We start from the raw sequence: 18,188 nt of genomic DNA on the forward strand, positions 1-18,188 counted from the left end.
CGAAGCAAAATCATTCAGTTAATAGTATGCGGCATGCACTACAGTTTTAAGTCCCCTGCTTACCTTCCTTAATGAAATGGTTTGGACCCATTCTGTGGTGTGGACATCAAATACGTCAACACCATAATCACTGTAGACGGTCAGGTAAGTGGAGTTTGAGCCTGAAAATACACACACAATGCGTAAAGCGTGATCATCTGAATTAAGAAAGATAAAACCGATTGAAACTATATAAACAGCAATACGTACTGCATGCGAGTGGCGTAGCCGGCCACATGAGCTCCTGGGTGCGGGATCGGCGTCCCTGGGCGTCCACATAGATGCCAAGCTGGCTGAAGCACAGCAGTAGCTCATTGGCTCCCACCTCCATCGCGTGAAGAGCATCTAACGGTTGTTGGGCGAGGAAGGCTAGGGAAGGATCAGCGGGGCTCACCAAGCTCACAGGGGCCACCTCAGACTGCAGTGCCAGCAGAGCAAAGCCTGACGGGTAGCCTACACACACGCGCCCACGCACCATGCCCAGCCACTGCACCACGCCGGGGGCCTGCACCTCCCACAGGCGTCGCACGTAGGGCTTGGCTCGCGTGATCTCGTAGCAAAGCACCTGGCGCTTGACAGCGGCCATCATGTAGGCGGAGCCACCTGGTCGCAGCGAGCCCACGCTAAGAGCCTGACAGCCCTTTGTCTCCGCCAGTTTCACATCGTACGCCGGCTCTGCACCGTCCAGCGCCCCCCACGGGTGCAGGTGCACGTGTCGGTTTCGGCCACACAGCAGCACCACCATCTTCTCTTGAGGGACCATCTCGATCTGGTGCACTTTTTTGCAGTCGGCAGCACGCACAATGACTGCAAAACAAATACCGCTGCGTTCAAGAAAGAGCGACACCACCACTTATTTTACACAAAGCTGGAGCAATCAGTCCGTACCATCTCTAGTAATCTCCACAACAAATAGTCCCTCCTCTGTGCCCAGTGCTATTCGTTCTCGATCTAGGAAAAAGAAAATATTGTTTATAGGTGCTGTGGAATTTTATATAGACAAATATCATACATTTAAAACAACACTGAAACATACTAACCGATAATGGCTGCGGAGAGTGTGGTTTTAATGGCAGGCAGGTTGCTGTCATAAGCCTCGTGCAGGACGTGCACTATTCGGTTCTTCAGGCGGTTTTTGGCCAAGATACTCTGCAAACCCTCCAGGATGCCCACCCACTTCCTTTTCTCAGACTCGCTCTCAGCCAAGACCAGCAGAGACACCGCCCGTGCTGGAGAGCCCAATGTGGACGATGTTACCTAAGAGGGTCAGAAATCAAGAGTCAAACCTAAGAGTAGGAGGGTTTTTAGACTGTACATACAATGTGTACAATGTTTGTCCTGACATACCCTGAATATGCACGGAACGTCTTTGCGGGTAGCGTGAATCACGTCCGATGCCAGGACAGAGCTTACAGAGAACTCCTCGTCTCTGTGGCAAAGAAACACAAAAGGTGAGTGTGTGTGTAGAAATAAAATAAACAGGAATGTTGTTATAAGTATAACTCACCTGAGGTCGAGAACTTGGCTGGCCACCACCCCAGGCTGAGTGGACTTCCCCTCAGGGACCTCATACAGGAAGAGTTTACAGTCACATACCACTGCATATGCTCTCTGCCAACCCTTCTTCACTCCAGTAGGCTTTGGGATCTGACAGAGAGAAACCACTTTCAGGTTATGCATACAAATCTGAATGTAAAAAAAAAAAAAATAGCATGTGGAGAAACAAAGGGGTGACCCCCGAATAGTCAAAGATTCAATGCTTTGGTAGGAGAACTTTGATTTGACAGACTCGAATACAACATTTTTTTTTTTGCCCCAATGCTTTGTTTAGTTTATTTATTGACAAACTGTTTTCCCACAGACCATTATTACTGACACACCACCCTCTACACTCTGGAGCCCTGTGGACTGGTAAACACAGAAGACACTGCAGAATGAAAAATGGAAGAACGGGGAGAAAACAGCGAAGGGCGAGGAGACTAAATTAGTTTAGTTTTTACAGATATTCTTGTAAGCAATTTCAGCAATAAAATTGTAAATGTTTCTAAAAATGAAACAAATGACGCTCATTTAAAGAGACCTGTCTTATTTTCTATTGCATATTCAGTATTGCTCTTTAATGAAGAAAAATAATCGACTAATCAACAAAATAATCTTACTAAAATAATCGATAGCTGCAGCCCTACACAGAACTACAGATTTTCTACCAATAAGTTAATATACAGCCAATTATGATAATGTTGTAAATAAAAGAAGCTTTAAATTCTGTAAATATATATTTGCATTGATGTTGCATAGATAGATAAGATAAGAGATAGATAGATAGAGAGATAGATAGATAGATAGATCTCACTGGGAAACACCCCTAAGAGAGTGCACACTGCACATTCGGTCAGACATAACAATGAGGTTTGAACTACAACAATGCAGACACTTACCCTGACAAAGCCTTTGTAAGCCGTGCCAATACCCCTCTGCACATCAATACCCAGCGGCCTCTTGGCCTGCTCTGGTGGAATAGGGCACACCTGAGGAGCGTTGTCCTTACAGGACACATGACAGATAAAGGAACACACTACAAACAGAACAAAAAAGAACATCAGTTCATTCCTTAATGAGCATGAATATGCTTTGTTTCATAATAGGTTTTGGCTGTAATGTAATGTGTAGTCACCTTCGCACGCATAGCCCTGTCTGATCAGGCCCACCATTAGAGACGTGCAGTGGGTACACTGTGTTGGACTTGAGAAGGTCTTAATGCTCAGCTGGTGAGCTTTAGGCTGGGGAAAGAAACAGCATCAATACCCGATAAGAAGTTACAAATGATAATGGTAAATAAATATAGCCATAAATGCAGTTTGGGGTTTGTTTTAAACATGTCCTAATACCTTTGGTGCTGTGAAAAATGATGATGAATAAGATGGAGTTGGGGTAGTTGGAGTAACTGCAGGGGGCTTCACAGGCTCCTGAAATGCATTACAGCATAAGAAACTGATAAGATATGGAAATGTTCACAGACAAACAAGTCAATTGTGAATAGTTACTACTAAGCAATGCCCACATAATCTTACATTTTCAAAATAGGCTTCTTTTTTTTAAAGGCAAATAAGTGAAAAACTAAATATTTATATTTCTAAACTATATAAACTAATACTAATCATTCTTAAAAAAAGTTAACATCACAGTTAAAATCTGATGCTCTATTAACAAAATGATGTAGATAAAGCTTTATACAACCAACTCCTGTAATCGCCTCACAGACCCCTACACTTCGCTGTTCACAATAGTTAAAAAGAATCGTACAGATAGTGAAAAAACGTGATAGCTTTGTGGCCTGCTCATGCAGACTTTAGACTAAGACAGGAAGTGAGCACAAAGCTGGAATGTTCGAGGAAGTATAAGGTGGATACTCACATCCTGCTCTGAAGCTGCTGAGGGTGAGGAAGAGGGAACGTCTGTTTTCTGAGGCGTGGCATCGACCTCACTGACTGAGCTAGTCTGGAGAGGGGAGAGAAACATTCAGGTGAAAAGTAGTACAGTGTTTCGGTGTAAAATAACAAACATATCCTGCCCTTCAAACATCATTCACCTGGACACAGATTAATTAAAAATAAGATGTGCTTTAGTCCAGAACTGAATTCAGGTCTGGGTTTGGGAAACTTTCCTGACACAAATGGCTTGCATTGAATGTATTTTATGAAATGTTCACACAATATATAAAAGCGTGAATGTGGTGAGAGTTTACCATGGTAGTTATACAGCTCATCCAAGGCTTTTTCATGGTTCACATAAAGACAGAAATAATTTTAAACAAAAAGATGATCTGGAGATGATTTAGATTATTTCACTGCTATAGTAACAGTCTAAATGTCTATAAATGTTAGGGTTGAGCTTGTGCAATTCATTTAGTTTTTATTGGCCTAGTACCAGGGATAAAAAGAGACCAAAATAAAAATCTTTTGTCTTCCTCAGTTAATAAATCATTAAATTACTACAGTATGAATATGCAATCTAAACTAATGAGGTGTGGTGATAACCCTTTAAGAAGTTAGATAAGCTACAACATGGGGGTTAATGCAAACTTGAGAATGCTAAGCTCTATGCAACAACTTTAGCATGTAGAATTAGCTTGGCAGGGATCTGGAATGGGCCGAATTACAACAGGGAAACGTCATCAGCAGACAAAAAGAACATTCGAGTCCCTTGAATCTATATAATAGATGCTTAAATTGTGTAACCGATTATAAATAAAACGCAATTAAAAACATCTGATCAAACAGACTTCCACATGTGTTTTATATCTATTGAACTTAAATAATGCTGAGGCGCTCCACTTTTTGTCTGCTGACTGCTCCTCTACCGTATGGGTTAAAGGAAATGGAGGGGGGAGGAGGGGGCTCTAAGCAGCCAACTTACTTCATCCCAAAATGCTAGCAGAGAGGATGCAGATGAGGAAGAGACAGAGTCCTTTTTGGGGGAAGGGACAAACATAAAATTACAGATCACACAGCCGTTTTTGTTATCCTGAGCTCACCACCGTTTGTGTTATAAATTTGTAACCCAAACCTGCCCCTTTCAAATAATACCAGAAAAAGAGATTCTGATATCAAGTATTGGTAAGTCATAGTGAGAGACCAGTACAAGCTTTACAGTTATGTCTAGGTAAATATTAAAGCACATGAAGGTCTTTAACAAAACAAAACAAAAAAAAACGCTTTTTTGCTCATGGTCAGCTGTAGGCTCTGACTATGTTTCTATGTAACTGTGTAATGAAACAATGACTGGTCATTAGACGGTCCTACAGGATACACGTTGTCAGCCGTATCCGATGGCCGAGAGAGATAGGGGCAACTGGAGCCTGGGTGCCTCGAGGGAACGTATGAAACATCTCGGATTTATTCAGCCTGACTTCCACAGATTGTGTGCATCAAAGCTTTAGTTCCCGGTTTCATTTAGACTACACGTACAATCAAACAGTTCAGCGTTCAGTTCATGTCTGGGGATTCTTTTTAATGGAAAGGTTATTAATCACACCCAGATGGCTGGATGTCATTATTATGACTGTAGAAACGGAGAGAACGCTTGTTAGGGCCGGATAACGCACAGGCAGATAGACTGAAGCGTAAAGCAAAACTCACTCTGAATGTAAGGTCATGGGCCAGGGGAGAAGTGTTGAAGTAGTCAAAAATGGAGTCCTGGAAGTCTGGAAGTTTGAGACCTGCAGCAGAATCGCAAATTAAACCATTTACTTGAGTTCAAATATAAATATCATATTATAAAATCACATTGTGACAAACGCGAAATGATAAATGACGTCTAATAAATGATCGGGCTGCGGTTTTCTAGCGTCGGTTTTAAGCTCATGGATTCCTTGGAGATGATGCGAGTAGCAGCTGTCAAATTGAAAACAATAGTAGGAAGTGTGCTTGAAGAGCACCTCGGTCAGTGCGTATGCGGCTTTCCTCCAGCTCTTTCTTCATGCTTTCCAGCTGCTCTTCCAGCTCCCTGTTCTTCACCTCAGCATCTTTCAGTTTGCTACAGATGAGAGAATAGGACTCAGAGGTGAGACGTATGTAAAAGTTATGCAATAAAATAAATAAATAAATAAAAGGCTTGTGCGATGTCTGCTTATCAGCATCAGCGCACCAAAAGATTTGAGAAAAGCTGAAAGCACTGACCTCTCGAAGGAGATGTTAGTAGCCTTGACCTTGCGCAGCTCGTCTTGGACCAGTTGCTTGGCTCGTATTTCAGCGTCCAGAGCGGACTGCAACTCCAAACGAGCAGACATGTCCAGCTTCTGACTGCGGCGTACCTTCCACAAGGGATCCTGCATCGACAGGGACAACGGTCATCGAATCCACAACGATCTTTAATTTATTTGTGTTTTCCAAATGAGCCACTACTACTATAACTTATTAGAACGATATCGTTCTTATCTGCGATCTGCCTCACAGCTGACACTATATTTAGAGAAAGGAATCGGATTTGAGAACTTAAAACATCTGATACATTTAATATATAAAAACTCTTTAAAAACTATGTTAATAAAAACGTGTAATGTTTAATATCTGGTATTTTCATGCAGGAAGCTGCAGCATGCACGTGAAGAATACAAATAGAATGCCTGAAATTCAGGTTTTGCATGAACAATTTCAAATATCAGCTATAAAATGATGGTAGAACTGTATTGTATTTTGCCAGCATGACTCAGCTGATGGAAAGCAGGAAATGGTCAAATGCTGTCTTTTAAGACAAAAATCTATAACAAAGTCTCAGATTACAAGCACAGACAACCACATGGTTCCACCACGTTCCTCGAATTCATGCACTAACAACTGGATTCGATGTAATAATCTCACCATGTAATTTAATACCCTAAGAGATTTAAAAAATTAAAAAAATTAAAAAATAATAATAATTTGAAATGAAACATTCAGAAACCTCTGATCTAATTTTGACAAAATGAGAAGCAAAACTACTGGAATCATTATGCTGATCGGGTTATGTTGGGCAAAACCTGACAAGCAAACTGAACCAAAACATCTGTATGAAAAAAATTTAAAAAGGTCAATTCTAATCTACAACTTTGTCTGTTACTTTCATTTCACACCCATCAGTCCAAGCAAAGAAAACCTGCACCACTCTTCCTCGCCACTCGCTTTTTTCTTTAAAAACTCAAAGCATTTTCAATACAACAAACTGTTTAGGTGTTGTTAAAAACACCACTACTGAATGATCAGCTGCTTTAAAAAGCACATCAATACGTATCCAAATACACATTCTATTATCTTGGAAAAAGAGCTGCAAGTCTCTTAGTCAGTTGATGATAATAGCTGGGAATGAGCAGGATCAGGATAGGATTCAGCAATGGAACATAAATCATTTATCTGCCTCTGCACGGTCCTCAAAATAAGAAACCTATTTGAGGTCCAACTTGGGAAAGGGGTCAAAACTGAAATGGAAGCAGGGGCAGATGAATAACCGTAGCCATGAAAGCAATCCTCTTTGCTCGTGTCTGGATCCTCAACGCTGTGACGTTTGATCGCTGCACTCACCCGCTTTGTGCTCCGAGGAGCCAGCAAAGACTTCTGGGAAGGGGTGCTCAATCCAGACACTTGCTAGGTTAATAGGTAAGAAAACAATACTTCACAGATCTATAGCACTTTTTCAGGACTAACTCTATCCTCACATGAACTGCTTTTGATATTTAAAGTGCACTGTTCAATATACACCGGATACATACACATCTAAATTTGACTCTTCATAGATTGTCAGCGACTAGATGTCCTTCAACGGGCGCATAATTTATTTTTATTATGGCAACAACTGTCAGGTCTGTCTTTCTCACTCTCGCTCATTACACGCCCTTAACCTCATTAGTTAAGGATTTCAAATCGAACGTGATCTCCATTCACAACTACCACTGCAATGTGTCACTTACGTTTATCACGTTTCATTAGTTGCCATTTTTAGACACATTGGATACTTAGCCTGCTTTTAATTATAACAGCCTCACTGTGTTACAGCTCAGAGGAGTTACAGAGAGAGGGAGAGATACGATGCTAAAGATAAGAAACAGACGACAGAAAAGCGTAGGAGGAAGAAAGAAATTTTGATGTTCTGGTGATTCTCGTTTCGACATATTAAAGGACAGATATATTAACATATACTCGGGGAACACCTGCACATGGATAAATGTATAAACCACAAATGGTTAAATGATTTGCATATAGAGCAAGGTTCTTATATTTAGGATGGAATGAGGTTGTACCAGATGTCTGGATCCCAGGCTGGAGCTGCGCAGTGACTCCAATTCCTCGGTCATCTTCGAGGCTAGCGCTTGCAGGTAGCCGCGCGCATCCTTCTCATCACTCACCCTGCAAAGCGAACGCACACAAATCAGCACTCGGTATTCAGCAGATGTCACAATGACGGGCAGTGGGGTTTAAAAATGAAATAAAGGAAACGCAAAAATATCCCTGGTTAACAATGTCCTCACCACTGAATGATCTCTGCGATCTGTGCCTCCCAGTGTGCCACGCTCTCCTTCTTCGAGGCCAAGTCCTGCAGCTCGTCCTCCAGCTGTCTGTTCTGAGTTGTCAGCTTGTCCACAAACGTGCACAGCTGGACAGAATTGATACAGGAGCCAAGGGTCAGTGCCTAGACCTGACCGAAAATCTCATCACTCTTATATACAAAAACCTTATCATCACCTACCCTGTCGGTTTCGGAGGTCAGCTTGCGGTTCTCCTCGGTCAGCAGGCTCCGTTCGCGCTCGAATTTCTCTTTTAGAGAACCCAGGGACTCGTCCATCTCCATTTGCCTGCCGGATATAGAAGATGTAAATCTACGTGCGAGAACGTGTCCGCTTACTCGGGGCAGTTTCAAAAGAGTTGAAAGCCTATTTTTAATGGAGAGTCTGAAAAGAGCTGATCGGAGAGTGTAGATCAGAAAGTGTGGTCATTACAAGAGAGGGCAATGTGCCATGAATATTACATACAAGAAAAAGGAGATCAGTGATGCTTCTGTAAGTGAAAACACTTCACTTTAATTCCCCTTATTTGTCAAAATCTACGATATGCTCATAAGCCTATATTATTCTTTTGTTTTTGTTTTTAAGTTTATGATCAGAATAACAGGGATGTCTCCACTCCTGACAAGTCACTCTTGTCTAATCCCCTTTTCTTCTGACGATACAGAACCTGGCCTGATTTGCAAAAGAATTCCCAAAATAGTGAGCACAAGGAAACATTGTCTAATATGGTATAATGAAGCATAAATGTCTGAACTGACCAACACACTTCTGAGCTTTGGGGAAGGCTTTTCTCTGGATTTTGAAATGTGACTGAGAATTCATTCCAGCCACATGAGTATTAATGAGGTCAGGCACTCATGTTGCGTGAGCAGGCCTGAGGTGCAGCCTGCATTCCGGTTTATCCCAATGGTTCTCAGCAGGGTTGAGGTCAGGGCTCTGTGTATGATACACAAGCTCTTCACTTACAAAGGCATTTAGAGACAATCTAGACAGTCTTTTGCCTCAGAGTATATAGCTACAGTTTTTATGTTAGTGGTAGAGGCATTCCACATATTTCCTTTCTCGAAAATCACAACTTCACTGTCTTTTCATATAAATTCACATCCTGAGTGCATACGCTGCGCCTAAACACATTTTATTAGATTTACAGTTACAGTAATTGGCAGACCACCTTATTCAAAGCGAATTCTGAACAACTGAGTGGTTAATGGTTAGGGGCCTTGCTCAAGGGCCCAGCCATGGCAGCTTGGTGGTGCCGGGACCTTCCAATTAGAAATCGACCCTCCATCCAACGTCTTGACCAACAAGTTACTCATTCCCCTATGGATTAAACTGCCATAGAGTAGTCCTTTGCACAGTGTAGGCACACTCACCGTTCCTTGTTGGCTTTCTCCAACTTGTCCTTCAGCACAAGCAGCTCTTTCTGCAGGGAAACCTGCTGGCTCTCAGAGTCGTGCAGCTCTTTGCGGAGGTTTTTCAGCTCCGTTCCGTGGCAGGTGTCGCGTTTGACAAGTTCCTCCTCATAGAACAGCATCTTCTTATCCAGCTCAGACTTCACCTTCGTCAGCTCCTGCTGGGTCTCAGCACTCACGATTGATGCTCGGCCGGTGCCCTGCTTCATCTAAAAGAAAGAGAGGTAGGTATAAACATTTTTTTAAGTTTTATTTTGTCTGGTTATTAATGGATTATTGGCTGCATGTACATTTAGCGAGTGATTTAAAAAAAAAAACAAACAAACAAAAAAAAAAAACTGTATGGTGAAACATAGTAAAACTTAAAAATAAAACGAAACATTGATTTAAAGGCACTAGTAAAACTTTCCACCTCAATTCTTCCGTACAAAAATAACCGACAAAAAATAACTAAAAACAGCACTACTAAGAATATCCATGCAGGATATCCCCTGTGTCTGGAGGACAGTGTAAGGAGAAAGCAGGATGATGTGGGGAGGATATGAGGTCGGAAGATCTATCCAGCTTGAAGAAAGGTAAAACAGACTCGGAGGGAAGCAAAACAGAGAAATGGCTGCAGACAGAAACAAAATCAGAGGAATTGGGCCAAAAAAATATTTAAATGGAAAAAGATGGTGTGTAGGCTAATATCTGACCTTTAGTGTCTCCAGCTCGCTTTCCAGCTGTTTGGAGTAAACGTCACTGTGTTCTCGCAGCTTTCGCTCCTTAGAAGCTTCTGCACGAGCATCTTCCAGCTGAGCTTCCAGCTAAAACACACAGATTTAGCATCGTTTCAATTAAACACAATTAGTCCCAAATCACTTAACTTGCCATTTCATTTTTTATGGGGGGTGGGGGGTGTTCATCGGTCATACACTACATGAACAAAAGTATCCGGACACCTGACCTTTTCAGCCATATGTGCTTCTTCCTCAAACTGCTACCACACAACTATATATAGGACGTCTCTGGATGCGGTTGAATTACATTTTCCATTCACTTGAACTAGGAAACCCAAACGTGTGCCAGCGTGCCAATGCCCCTGTGTACAAAGAGCTCCGACATCAACCCTATTGAATGCTGGGATGAATTGGAACGCACCCCAGGCCTCCTCACACTACATCAGTACCTGACTTTACTTATACTATTTCAGCTAAATGAGCACAAATCTCCAATATCTAGTAGAACATCTTCCCAGAAGAGTGAGGGGGTATTAGAACAGCAAATGGGGACCTTAATGTGGAATTGGATTTTCCAAAAATCGCAAAAAGTAGTATTTGACCGGTTGCTCTTTCTTTTGCTGAGCTTTATTTTCAGATCCCTGCTCTCCTTTTTAAGTTTCTTCAAAGATTTGTTTAGGTAAGTTGCTTGTAGTGGTAACAACAGCTGGCCTGACTTAAGATGTCTAATAAGTGCCAGCGAAGTGAAATCTCACCCGGTGAGATGGTGAGGCTTTGACTGATAACTACACACAGCAGAGTAAAAAAAAAAAAAAAAAAAAAAACATACAGTAAGCCTGATAAATTAATTTCTTAGATACCAGCTGTGAAAATACCTGCGAATAATCCATAGCACACTTGAAATGGAATCTTTGAATGCAGTTCTCTTTAAAATGCTAGAGTGAATTCACAGAAGCTTGTAGTTCTCAGACTATAAACAGCAGAAAATGCCAACTTCAGGAGGTAAAATTGATAAGCAAGGAACAAGCAAACAAGAATATTATTATAATATTCCACAACAAAAATAACACCACTGTATATCCCCCTCAAACCTAAATCTAAACGACGCTATACTGAAATCAGTTGAAAGAGAGCGAGACACAGTCGATTAATTAAGCAAGAATACGATACACACTGTTGGGAAAACAAAACGAACTGAGTAAACAGAGTGTGTTGACTACGAAAGATCAGTGAGCAAAGCGTGTTCCCTCTTCTTCACTCTAGCCAGGCAGTTCTGCCCATCTGGCTCGAGTTAACCACGCAGGTCCACGGAGGGTCAGAAAGGAGGCCTGCAGCGAGCGGGGGAGAGCTGAGACATTCCTGCTGTCGCCCCAGGAGATCTGAGCCTGCTGACTTTAAGCAAGGCCAGGCTCTACTTTCTCCCCGCACTTCTGTTGTGTCACTAAGGATCGCCAAAAATGCAGTGCATTCCTGAGCTGTTGTTTGGTAGTGTTCTGCCACAGGGAAAGCTCTGTGTTAGGCTGACTTATAAATACTGCAAGATTAAACATGGCTGAAACTGACTGTTTGGGGGGAGATGGCACACACTATAAAACATTAAAATCACCCTAAAGTTAAAGGCATGCCAATTAATTTTAAGCCGTGTCAAGATCAAGATAATTATGTGTAACCTTACCTCTTTGCGGGCCTTCTCCGTCTTGCGGATGTCCTGGCGCATGCCGTCGAGCTTCTGCATGAGCGCCTCCATCTCCTCCTCCTTGTCACGGAGCTGACGCGAGAGCCGCTGTTTGTGCGAGCGCAGCTCGGCCATGCGCTCGTTCATCTCCGAGAACTCCTGCATGGCCAGCTTCCTCTGTTGGTGAGCGTCTTTCAGCTCCTTCGTCTGAGACTTCAGGCGATCCAGAGACTCCACAAGTTGCTGGGGACGGAGACACAATACAAGATGAAACACGGACAGGATTAAAGGGGGAAGTGGAGGTGAAAGGAAGAAGGAAAATGGTGAAAAGAGTGAAGGAAGAAACAAGATGTGAAAGTGAGAAAGAATGATTAAGAGAAGGAAGCCGCCCGGGCTGCTGCTGAGATTTGACTGAAAAGGAGGCCGAGTGAGAAATAGAAATTGCCAAGAGAATTGGGAGATCTGATAAAGGGAAGGACGTGCTGCAGTTAATGAGTACATTATCTACCTACTGCGTCAATGCTCTTTAAGACGAAAAAAAAATTGTTATGAAGATTTGAGAATTTTTATCGGTTCATCCAAATGCATCAGCTGATGCTTCAGACTGGGTGCTCCAGTGGAGGAGCTGGACAAATCCAATTAGGTAAAAATGTGATGGGATAGACAAAAGCCTGGCTCCCGGCTAAGTGAGAATGTGCTGACATTAATCATGATAGAGGGGTCCACTGTGTATGAATAAACATCAGACTGGAAAGAGATAAAGGTTTAAGATTCATGCGAGAGGGCAAGCTTAGACTGGAATAGAAGCTGTCTTGAGCTTCATGCACCATATGAGGGTAAAAAAAAATAAAAATAAAACCCCACAATAACATTGCAGACAGGCCTGAAGAACAAACATATGTTAATATGTTAAAATATTACAACACTAAATGGGAGTATGGCAGCGAAGGACAGATCATAAAATCATCAGCTATCATGCAGTACAGGTGAATACTCCAGGTTGACATGCTGTATGCAGAATTAAATGGTAGTTTGCACTTATCCATCATACATGGTAGTTCCTACTGATGGCCAGAACAAATCTTTAGTCAATGTGTGTAATTCAGCAGGCAGAAGAATATAGGAACTAGTGGAACATCATGCTACAATGAAATTAATTAACCACTCAAATCAGCATCTTTCTGAACTTACTTGAACATTGGGCATCTACAATTAAAAAACGAAAAACCCTAATCTGAATTTCTCGCATTTTAAATACCGTTGTGGTTGTGGATTGTATTTCACTGAAGCATATAAGGATGCTTGATTTTGATCGTGATGTGAATGATTAAAAATGCTTGAGTTGTGAACTGGAATCCTCATCACGTGAAAATGTTTGCACAATCAGTTCGCTCGCATCATAATGATGGATTCAATTAAAACAGTGCGAACAAACACTAAATCTAAAAGCAGCAAATAACAGCAGCAGTAAACGACAACATTTTTAGTCACTGTTGTGGTTTTCAGTAAATGATTATTCATTTGTACACAAGTGCATTTTTTCCTCGCTGTGTTTCTCCCTTTCATTCTCGATATATGCTCGATTTGCATACTCAAACGCTGTTTTATTTATTTATTTTTACAAAAAGAAACAACCCAGCATCAGTGAATTTGTTTAAAGGAGAAAGCAGGCACGTGCACAGCGCCGGTTTGCGAGTTCGCGATCTGATTCAGTGTCCAGCAACGCAGATATAAAAAAGGGATGGGCAAGAGCTAAAATTGGGCTTTAAAAAAAAAAAACACAAAAACATATGCTCTCTCTGGCAGCGTCCCAACGTTCCGTATGGAATCTAAAATGTAAATATATATATATATAAAAAAAAATTTATATCACTGTTGAACCGTCGTAACTCGGGAACTACCTGTGTATATTACGTACCGTCACTGTACAGTTCATAGTACAAGAGTGAGGGCCAAAACAGGTCTCAAGACTTATTGAATAAAAGTGGTAAGTGTTTAGGGTGTAAATAAAAAAAAAACCCTACTGACTACTGATTGTGAACTGAACAAACAAATGGCTCACAATATAGAAGTAATTAAAGCTTATGATCAGTGGGTTTATTTATTTATTTTTTAAATGTAATACCCAGGTTAAATAAACAAACATGACATCAGATTGTAAATGAATTAAATAAAGATGCTTGTGGTTGGTTTTTTTTTTTTTTTTACATTTAATTTTAAAGAGAATTGCCTGCATTTATTAACCTGGTCTTGTTTTGTATATGAACAAGTACATAAAATGTAATTTCTCAGTATTTTATGCACTATTTAATGCCTGTCCTTACATTTAAAGAGACTTTCTAAGCTCGAATATGGTTATGGACTGGCGGCTTGAGCACTGATACCTTATTGATGTCTTCTTTCTCCTGACGGAGACTTCTGACTTGCTTGTCCAAAGCCTTGAGCTTGGTAGACGAGCTCTCGTAGTCCTGCCGCAAAGTCACCGCTTCCTCCAGCTTTTGCTCCAGCCTATCAGAGTCTAAAAGACACAAACCCCGAGCAGAGTGAATCATGTGAGACATGTGACTGTATTACCACTTATGGGCCTCAGCTATGATTCATTAACTTGGTCACAATTTATTATCCTGATTTCATAAACCTTCTAAAATTGGCATTTCCTTCATATATCCTCGAACTGTTTAGTCATTATCTGTAACAGTATATGTGACTGCTTCCTGTGGATGGTTCATCAGTTTTTTATCTCACCTGCTAGTTTCTTCTTGAGGCGCTCGATCTCCTCGTTAAGCTTTTTAATCTCTTTATCTCGGCCCAGCGTGCTTGTGCCACGCCCAGAGCCGTGAAGGGACTGCACAGCCTGTGTAGATTCTGGAAATATGAATATAACAAGAGCGCACACTATTTAATGTGAACAACTAATAACAAAAATATAAATAAATAATAAAAAAAAATTCACCAGTTGTTCAGGTTCAATATATTCCATGTATTTCTGTTTTATGAGCATGAAATCCTGCCCACAAACTCTCCACTCAAAATAACTCTACTTCAGACTCAACACAGCGCATAATAGGTGTGAAAGTGGACCTTTTTTAAAGCCACGGGTTCATGCTGTGCGTGATTGCGTACCCTGAAGCTTGCGGCTGAGCTCCTGTTTTTCCTGCTCTAGTGTCCGGATTCTCCGCTCGAACGCCTCCAGCTGCAGACCTCCATCTTTATTGGACTGCAGATCCTCTCCTGAGCCTCCGTCTGCCAGGGCAGCCAGCCTGAGCCGACCCCGGTCTGAGAAACAGCTCTCTGTAGTGTACGTGAAACCCACAAAGGGCAGGTGCTGACCAGTGAAACCGGTGTGGGAGATGGGAGGGGCGATGTCCTGCACAGAAAGTAGCACCCAGGATATTGAATACCGGCCAATTACACGTTCAATCCCTTGGAAGGTTGTTTTTTGGGGTGGATGGGACTTAAATCATGCAACCAAATTATATCACCGATTAGGCTTGAAGTAGAAACCAAAACGTTTATACACTCAATGTGCATATGGGCTATTTACCATTTTAATAAATGTTTTAGCGCTTTAAATGACCCTCTCTTGAAAAAACTTTTAACAGAAAAGAGATTTAAAAGGCAGGAATTATTATGCAGTTACAAAAAAAGGAAGAAATACTAACTGGGTTTTTTAAAACATCATCATCAACATCAAAGTTGGACGTGTCAGAGGGAGAGCTGACGTCAGGAATGTAGGGCGCTTCAGTGCTGCGAATGTTCTCCCAGTCGATGCCAGAGAAGAAGGGGTGTTTCTTAAATTCCTCGATGCCGTTCTGGCCCAGCCTGTGCTCCCTGCTGCAGATCAACCGCTGCATCAGGTCCTTGGCATCCTCCGACACATCCGTGATGTGAGAAGGGAACTGGAAGCGTTCCTGGAGAACAGAAAGAATGGAGGGCTATAGGCATGGAAGCTTTTGGAATCTTTAGCTCGAGGTGAAGCATGTTGTCTTGTCATGTATACCGTAATTTCCGGACTATAAAGCGCACCCATATATAATCTGCACCCACTGAATTTTACAAATATTTTTATTTTTAACATAAATAAGCCGCACCTGTCTATAAGCCGCAGTACTGATGTACTTTATACAGGATTTAATGAAAGACACGTTACACACGATGTAACGGGTAAAATATGTTGCGCTTCTTTTAGGAGCATAGCGGTATTTTGGGAATAGCCTGGCACTGCATTTTTCCAGTATTACTGCGTGTGTTCAAGACGAGGATTATGTCCTTATTATTTTCTAATGCTGATTTCCAAGTTTCTTTGACTAACCCGTAACGCTGTTGCCAAGAAAAATAAAAAAGCATGAGTTTTGGAAACCCGTCTGTGCTTAAATGATTTCTGTTGTAACTAGAGTTAGTGAGCTATTCCTTAACCCAGACTCAACGTGCTACAACGGCTTGTATCTAAACAGTAGCCTACCAAGAAAGTCATTGTTCACTGTCTTCCTCCTTCCTTTCACGACTATTTCTCTCTGGAGTTTATCTTTTGGCATCGTCGTGCGTTTAAAAATCACCTGGTGAAAGTTTTTCTCCCGATGCAGTGCAGATCAGAACACAGGTGAGGTGCGTTTTTTCGTTTCCGTTCGGAAATTTCATTGGTCTAATGTTATGGGGTTCAGTTTTTTGGCATGAAGTTTGTGAAACCGGGAAAATCCCAGGAAAAATCCATAAATTAGCCGCTTCGTTGTTTAAGCCGCGGGGTTCAAAGTGTAGGAAAAAAGTAGCGGCTTATAGTCCGAAAAATACAGTATGTATTAAAACTATATGAATAAACTAAAAAAATTAATAAATTGTAATTTGTATTTTTTTCAGCCATGAATCACCTCAGCTGTTAAATAAATAACTAAACAGGCATACAAAATAAATACCAAACACAAAGCCCCCTCCCCAAAGTATTGTTTTGCATAAACAATAATAATTGTAATCTTCCTAATGAGAGTGTGTTGTGATTTCCATCACTGTAACCAAGAAAAAAGGTCTTTTGATTTTAGCTACACTATAAAGAAGTAAACATCCAAGCCCCATATCCAGAGACGGATTACTTCAGGAAATAGTTGTACCAGTGATGACGACCCAGATATAAAAGAAGCAGATGTCTATTTAGGGAAAGTGTTTGTAAATAAGATTTCATGCTTTGAAAATATATTTTATTAACAGCCTTATCTGCAGTCTGAAGTCACCCTGGACATTTAAGCAGATTTAATATGCAGTTTACACTGCCTTCTAGACTTCACAGTAAAGGAATAAAGAGCCAGCAGTTGGTGTGTGTGGGCCCACAGGTAGTAAAGTGGCGCAGCATTCCAGACTCTGTGGACATTGTGCCCATGCAAATTTCACCCGAATCCTGTTTGTCTGTTCTGTTTTAACTGCTAGTCAGGGTTACTGTTTGTAGGAAGCAAAGGAGGGTGTGGTAACGGCACAAAAGTACTTCTCACAGCTCGTGTTTGTACATTTAAACTACAAACACAATTACTGAGTAGGGAATATGTAAGCCCTGAGATAACAATGCATTATTCACAATAACAAGAACATTTATCAGCAGGTTAAAGTAAAAAAAAAAATAATAATAATAAATTAAGAAATTAAATAAAATAAAACCTTCACAGGTTTTCATTTTCTTATTGCATTTTTCTTATTTACAATTTTATTTTTCTTTTATTACATTTTCTTATTAGTTAAGCTGCTACCTCGCTACTACAGCACTCACCTCATGGTTCATGATCTTGCCGTAAGTCTCAACCAGAGACTCGGCGTAGAAAGGCGTCTCCCCGTACAGCATCTCATACATGCACACGCCCAGAGACCACCAGTCACACTCGGGCCCGTACTTCCCCATGCCGTCCTCCATGGCCTGCAAAATCTCCGGGGAGATGTAGTCTGGGGTTCCCACTGCTACCGATGACTGCACCTACACACACACACACACACACACACACACACACACACACACACACACACACACACACACACACACGTGCACCAGAGAGACCATTTCAGTATGGAACCATTTAAGAATTTGAGGAGTAATACAATATAAAAAAAACAATATTCGGGAGACAGAAAAATAGCAAACATTTTAGGGAGAAATCAAATGAAAGCCATGGGAAGAGATAAGACAGAAGAAGAATAGGCCATTAAACTGCTCTGCCTGTAGGGTTATTTTTCCAACTGATGAATAACTGAGAATCCCAAAGAGCTCAAATGAATAATATTAAGGAGAAGAAAAGTGGAATGGGAATTGCTTCAGAGTAACATTTAGCTTAGCC

At 41.3% G+C, this 18,188-nt stretch overlaps 1 protein-coding gene across 3 annotated transcripts in view; it reads right to left on the reverse strand.

Moving 5' to 3' along the window:
* cdc42bpb (CDC42 binding protein kinase beta (DMPK-like)) overlaps window positions 1–18,188 on the reverse strand; it is a 56,729-nt gene that overhangs the window by 7,647 nt on the left and 30,894 nt on the right. For 2 of the 3 annotated variants that reach the window (XM_046836055.1, XM_046836052.1), the window contains exons 7-31: window positions 17,630–17,830; window positions 15,543–15,791; window positions 15,004–15,247; window positions 14,626–14,745; window positions 14,265–14,398; window positions 11,881–12,123; window positions 10,182–10,292; window positions 9,448–9,695; window positions 8,257–8,362; window positions 8,039–8,163; window positions 7,811–7,916; window positions 5,718–5,866; window positions 5,477–5,574; window positions 5,178–5,257; window positions 4,456–4,506; window positions 3,454–3,537; window positions 2,928–3,005; window positions 2,714–2,819; window positions 2,478–2,614; window positions 1,547–1,686; window positions 1,387–1,468; window positions 1,080–1,296; window positions 928–990; window positions 250–846; window positions 64–161 (exon numbers count right to left, since the gene is read on the reverse strand). In XM_046836055.1, coding sequence (XP_046692011.1) covers window positions 64–161; window positions 250–846; window positions 928–990; window positions 1,080–1,296; window positions 1,387–1,468; window positions 1,547–1,686; window positions 2,478–2,614; window positions 2,714–2,819; window positions 2,928–3,005; window positions 3,454–3,537; window positions 4,456–4,506; window positions 5,178–5,257; window positions 5,477–5,574; window positions 5,718–5,866; window positions 7,811–7,916; window positions 8,039–8,163; window positions 8,257–8,362; window positions 9,448–9,695; window positions 10,182–10,292; window positions 11,881–12,123; window positions 14,265–14,398; window positions 14,626–14,745; window positions 15,004–15,247; window positions 15,543–15,791; window positions 17,630–17,830 — 3,867 coding nt within the window. The remainder of the gene's footprint in view (window positions 1–63; window positions 162–249; window positions 847–927; window positions 991–1,079; window positions 1,297–1,386; window positions 1,469–1,546; window positions 1,687–2,477; window positions 2,615–2,713; window positions 2,820–2,927; window positions 3,006–3,453; window positions 3,538–4,455; window positions 4,507–5,177; window positions 5,258–5,476; window positions 5,575–5,717; window positions 5,867–7,810; window positions 7,917–8,038; window positions 8,164–8,256; window positions 8,363–9,447; window positions 9,696–10,181; window positions 10,293–11,880; window positions 12,124–14,264; window positions 14,399–14,625; window positions 14,746–15,003; window positions 15,248–15,542; window positions 15,792–17,629; window positions 17,831–18,188) is intronic. The other variant, XM_046836054.1, reaches the window with a different exon arrangement.

Source organism: Silurus meridionalis, chromosome 23, assembly GCF_014805685.1.
Source record: "Silurus meridionalis isolate SWU-2019-XX chromosome 23, ASM1480568v1, whole genome shotgun sequence".
Lineage (NCBI taxonomy): Eukaryota > Metazoa > Chordata > Actinopteri > Siluriformes > Siluridae > Silurus > Silurus meridionalis.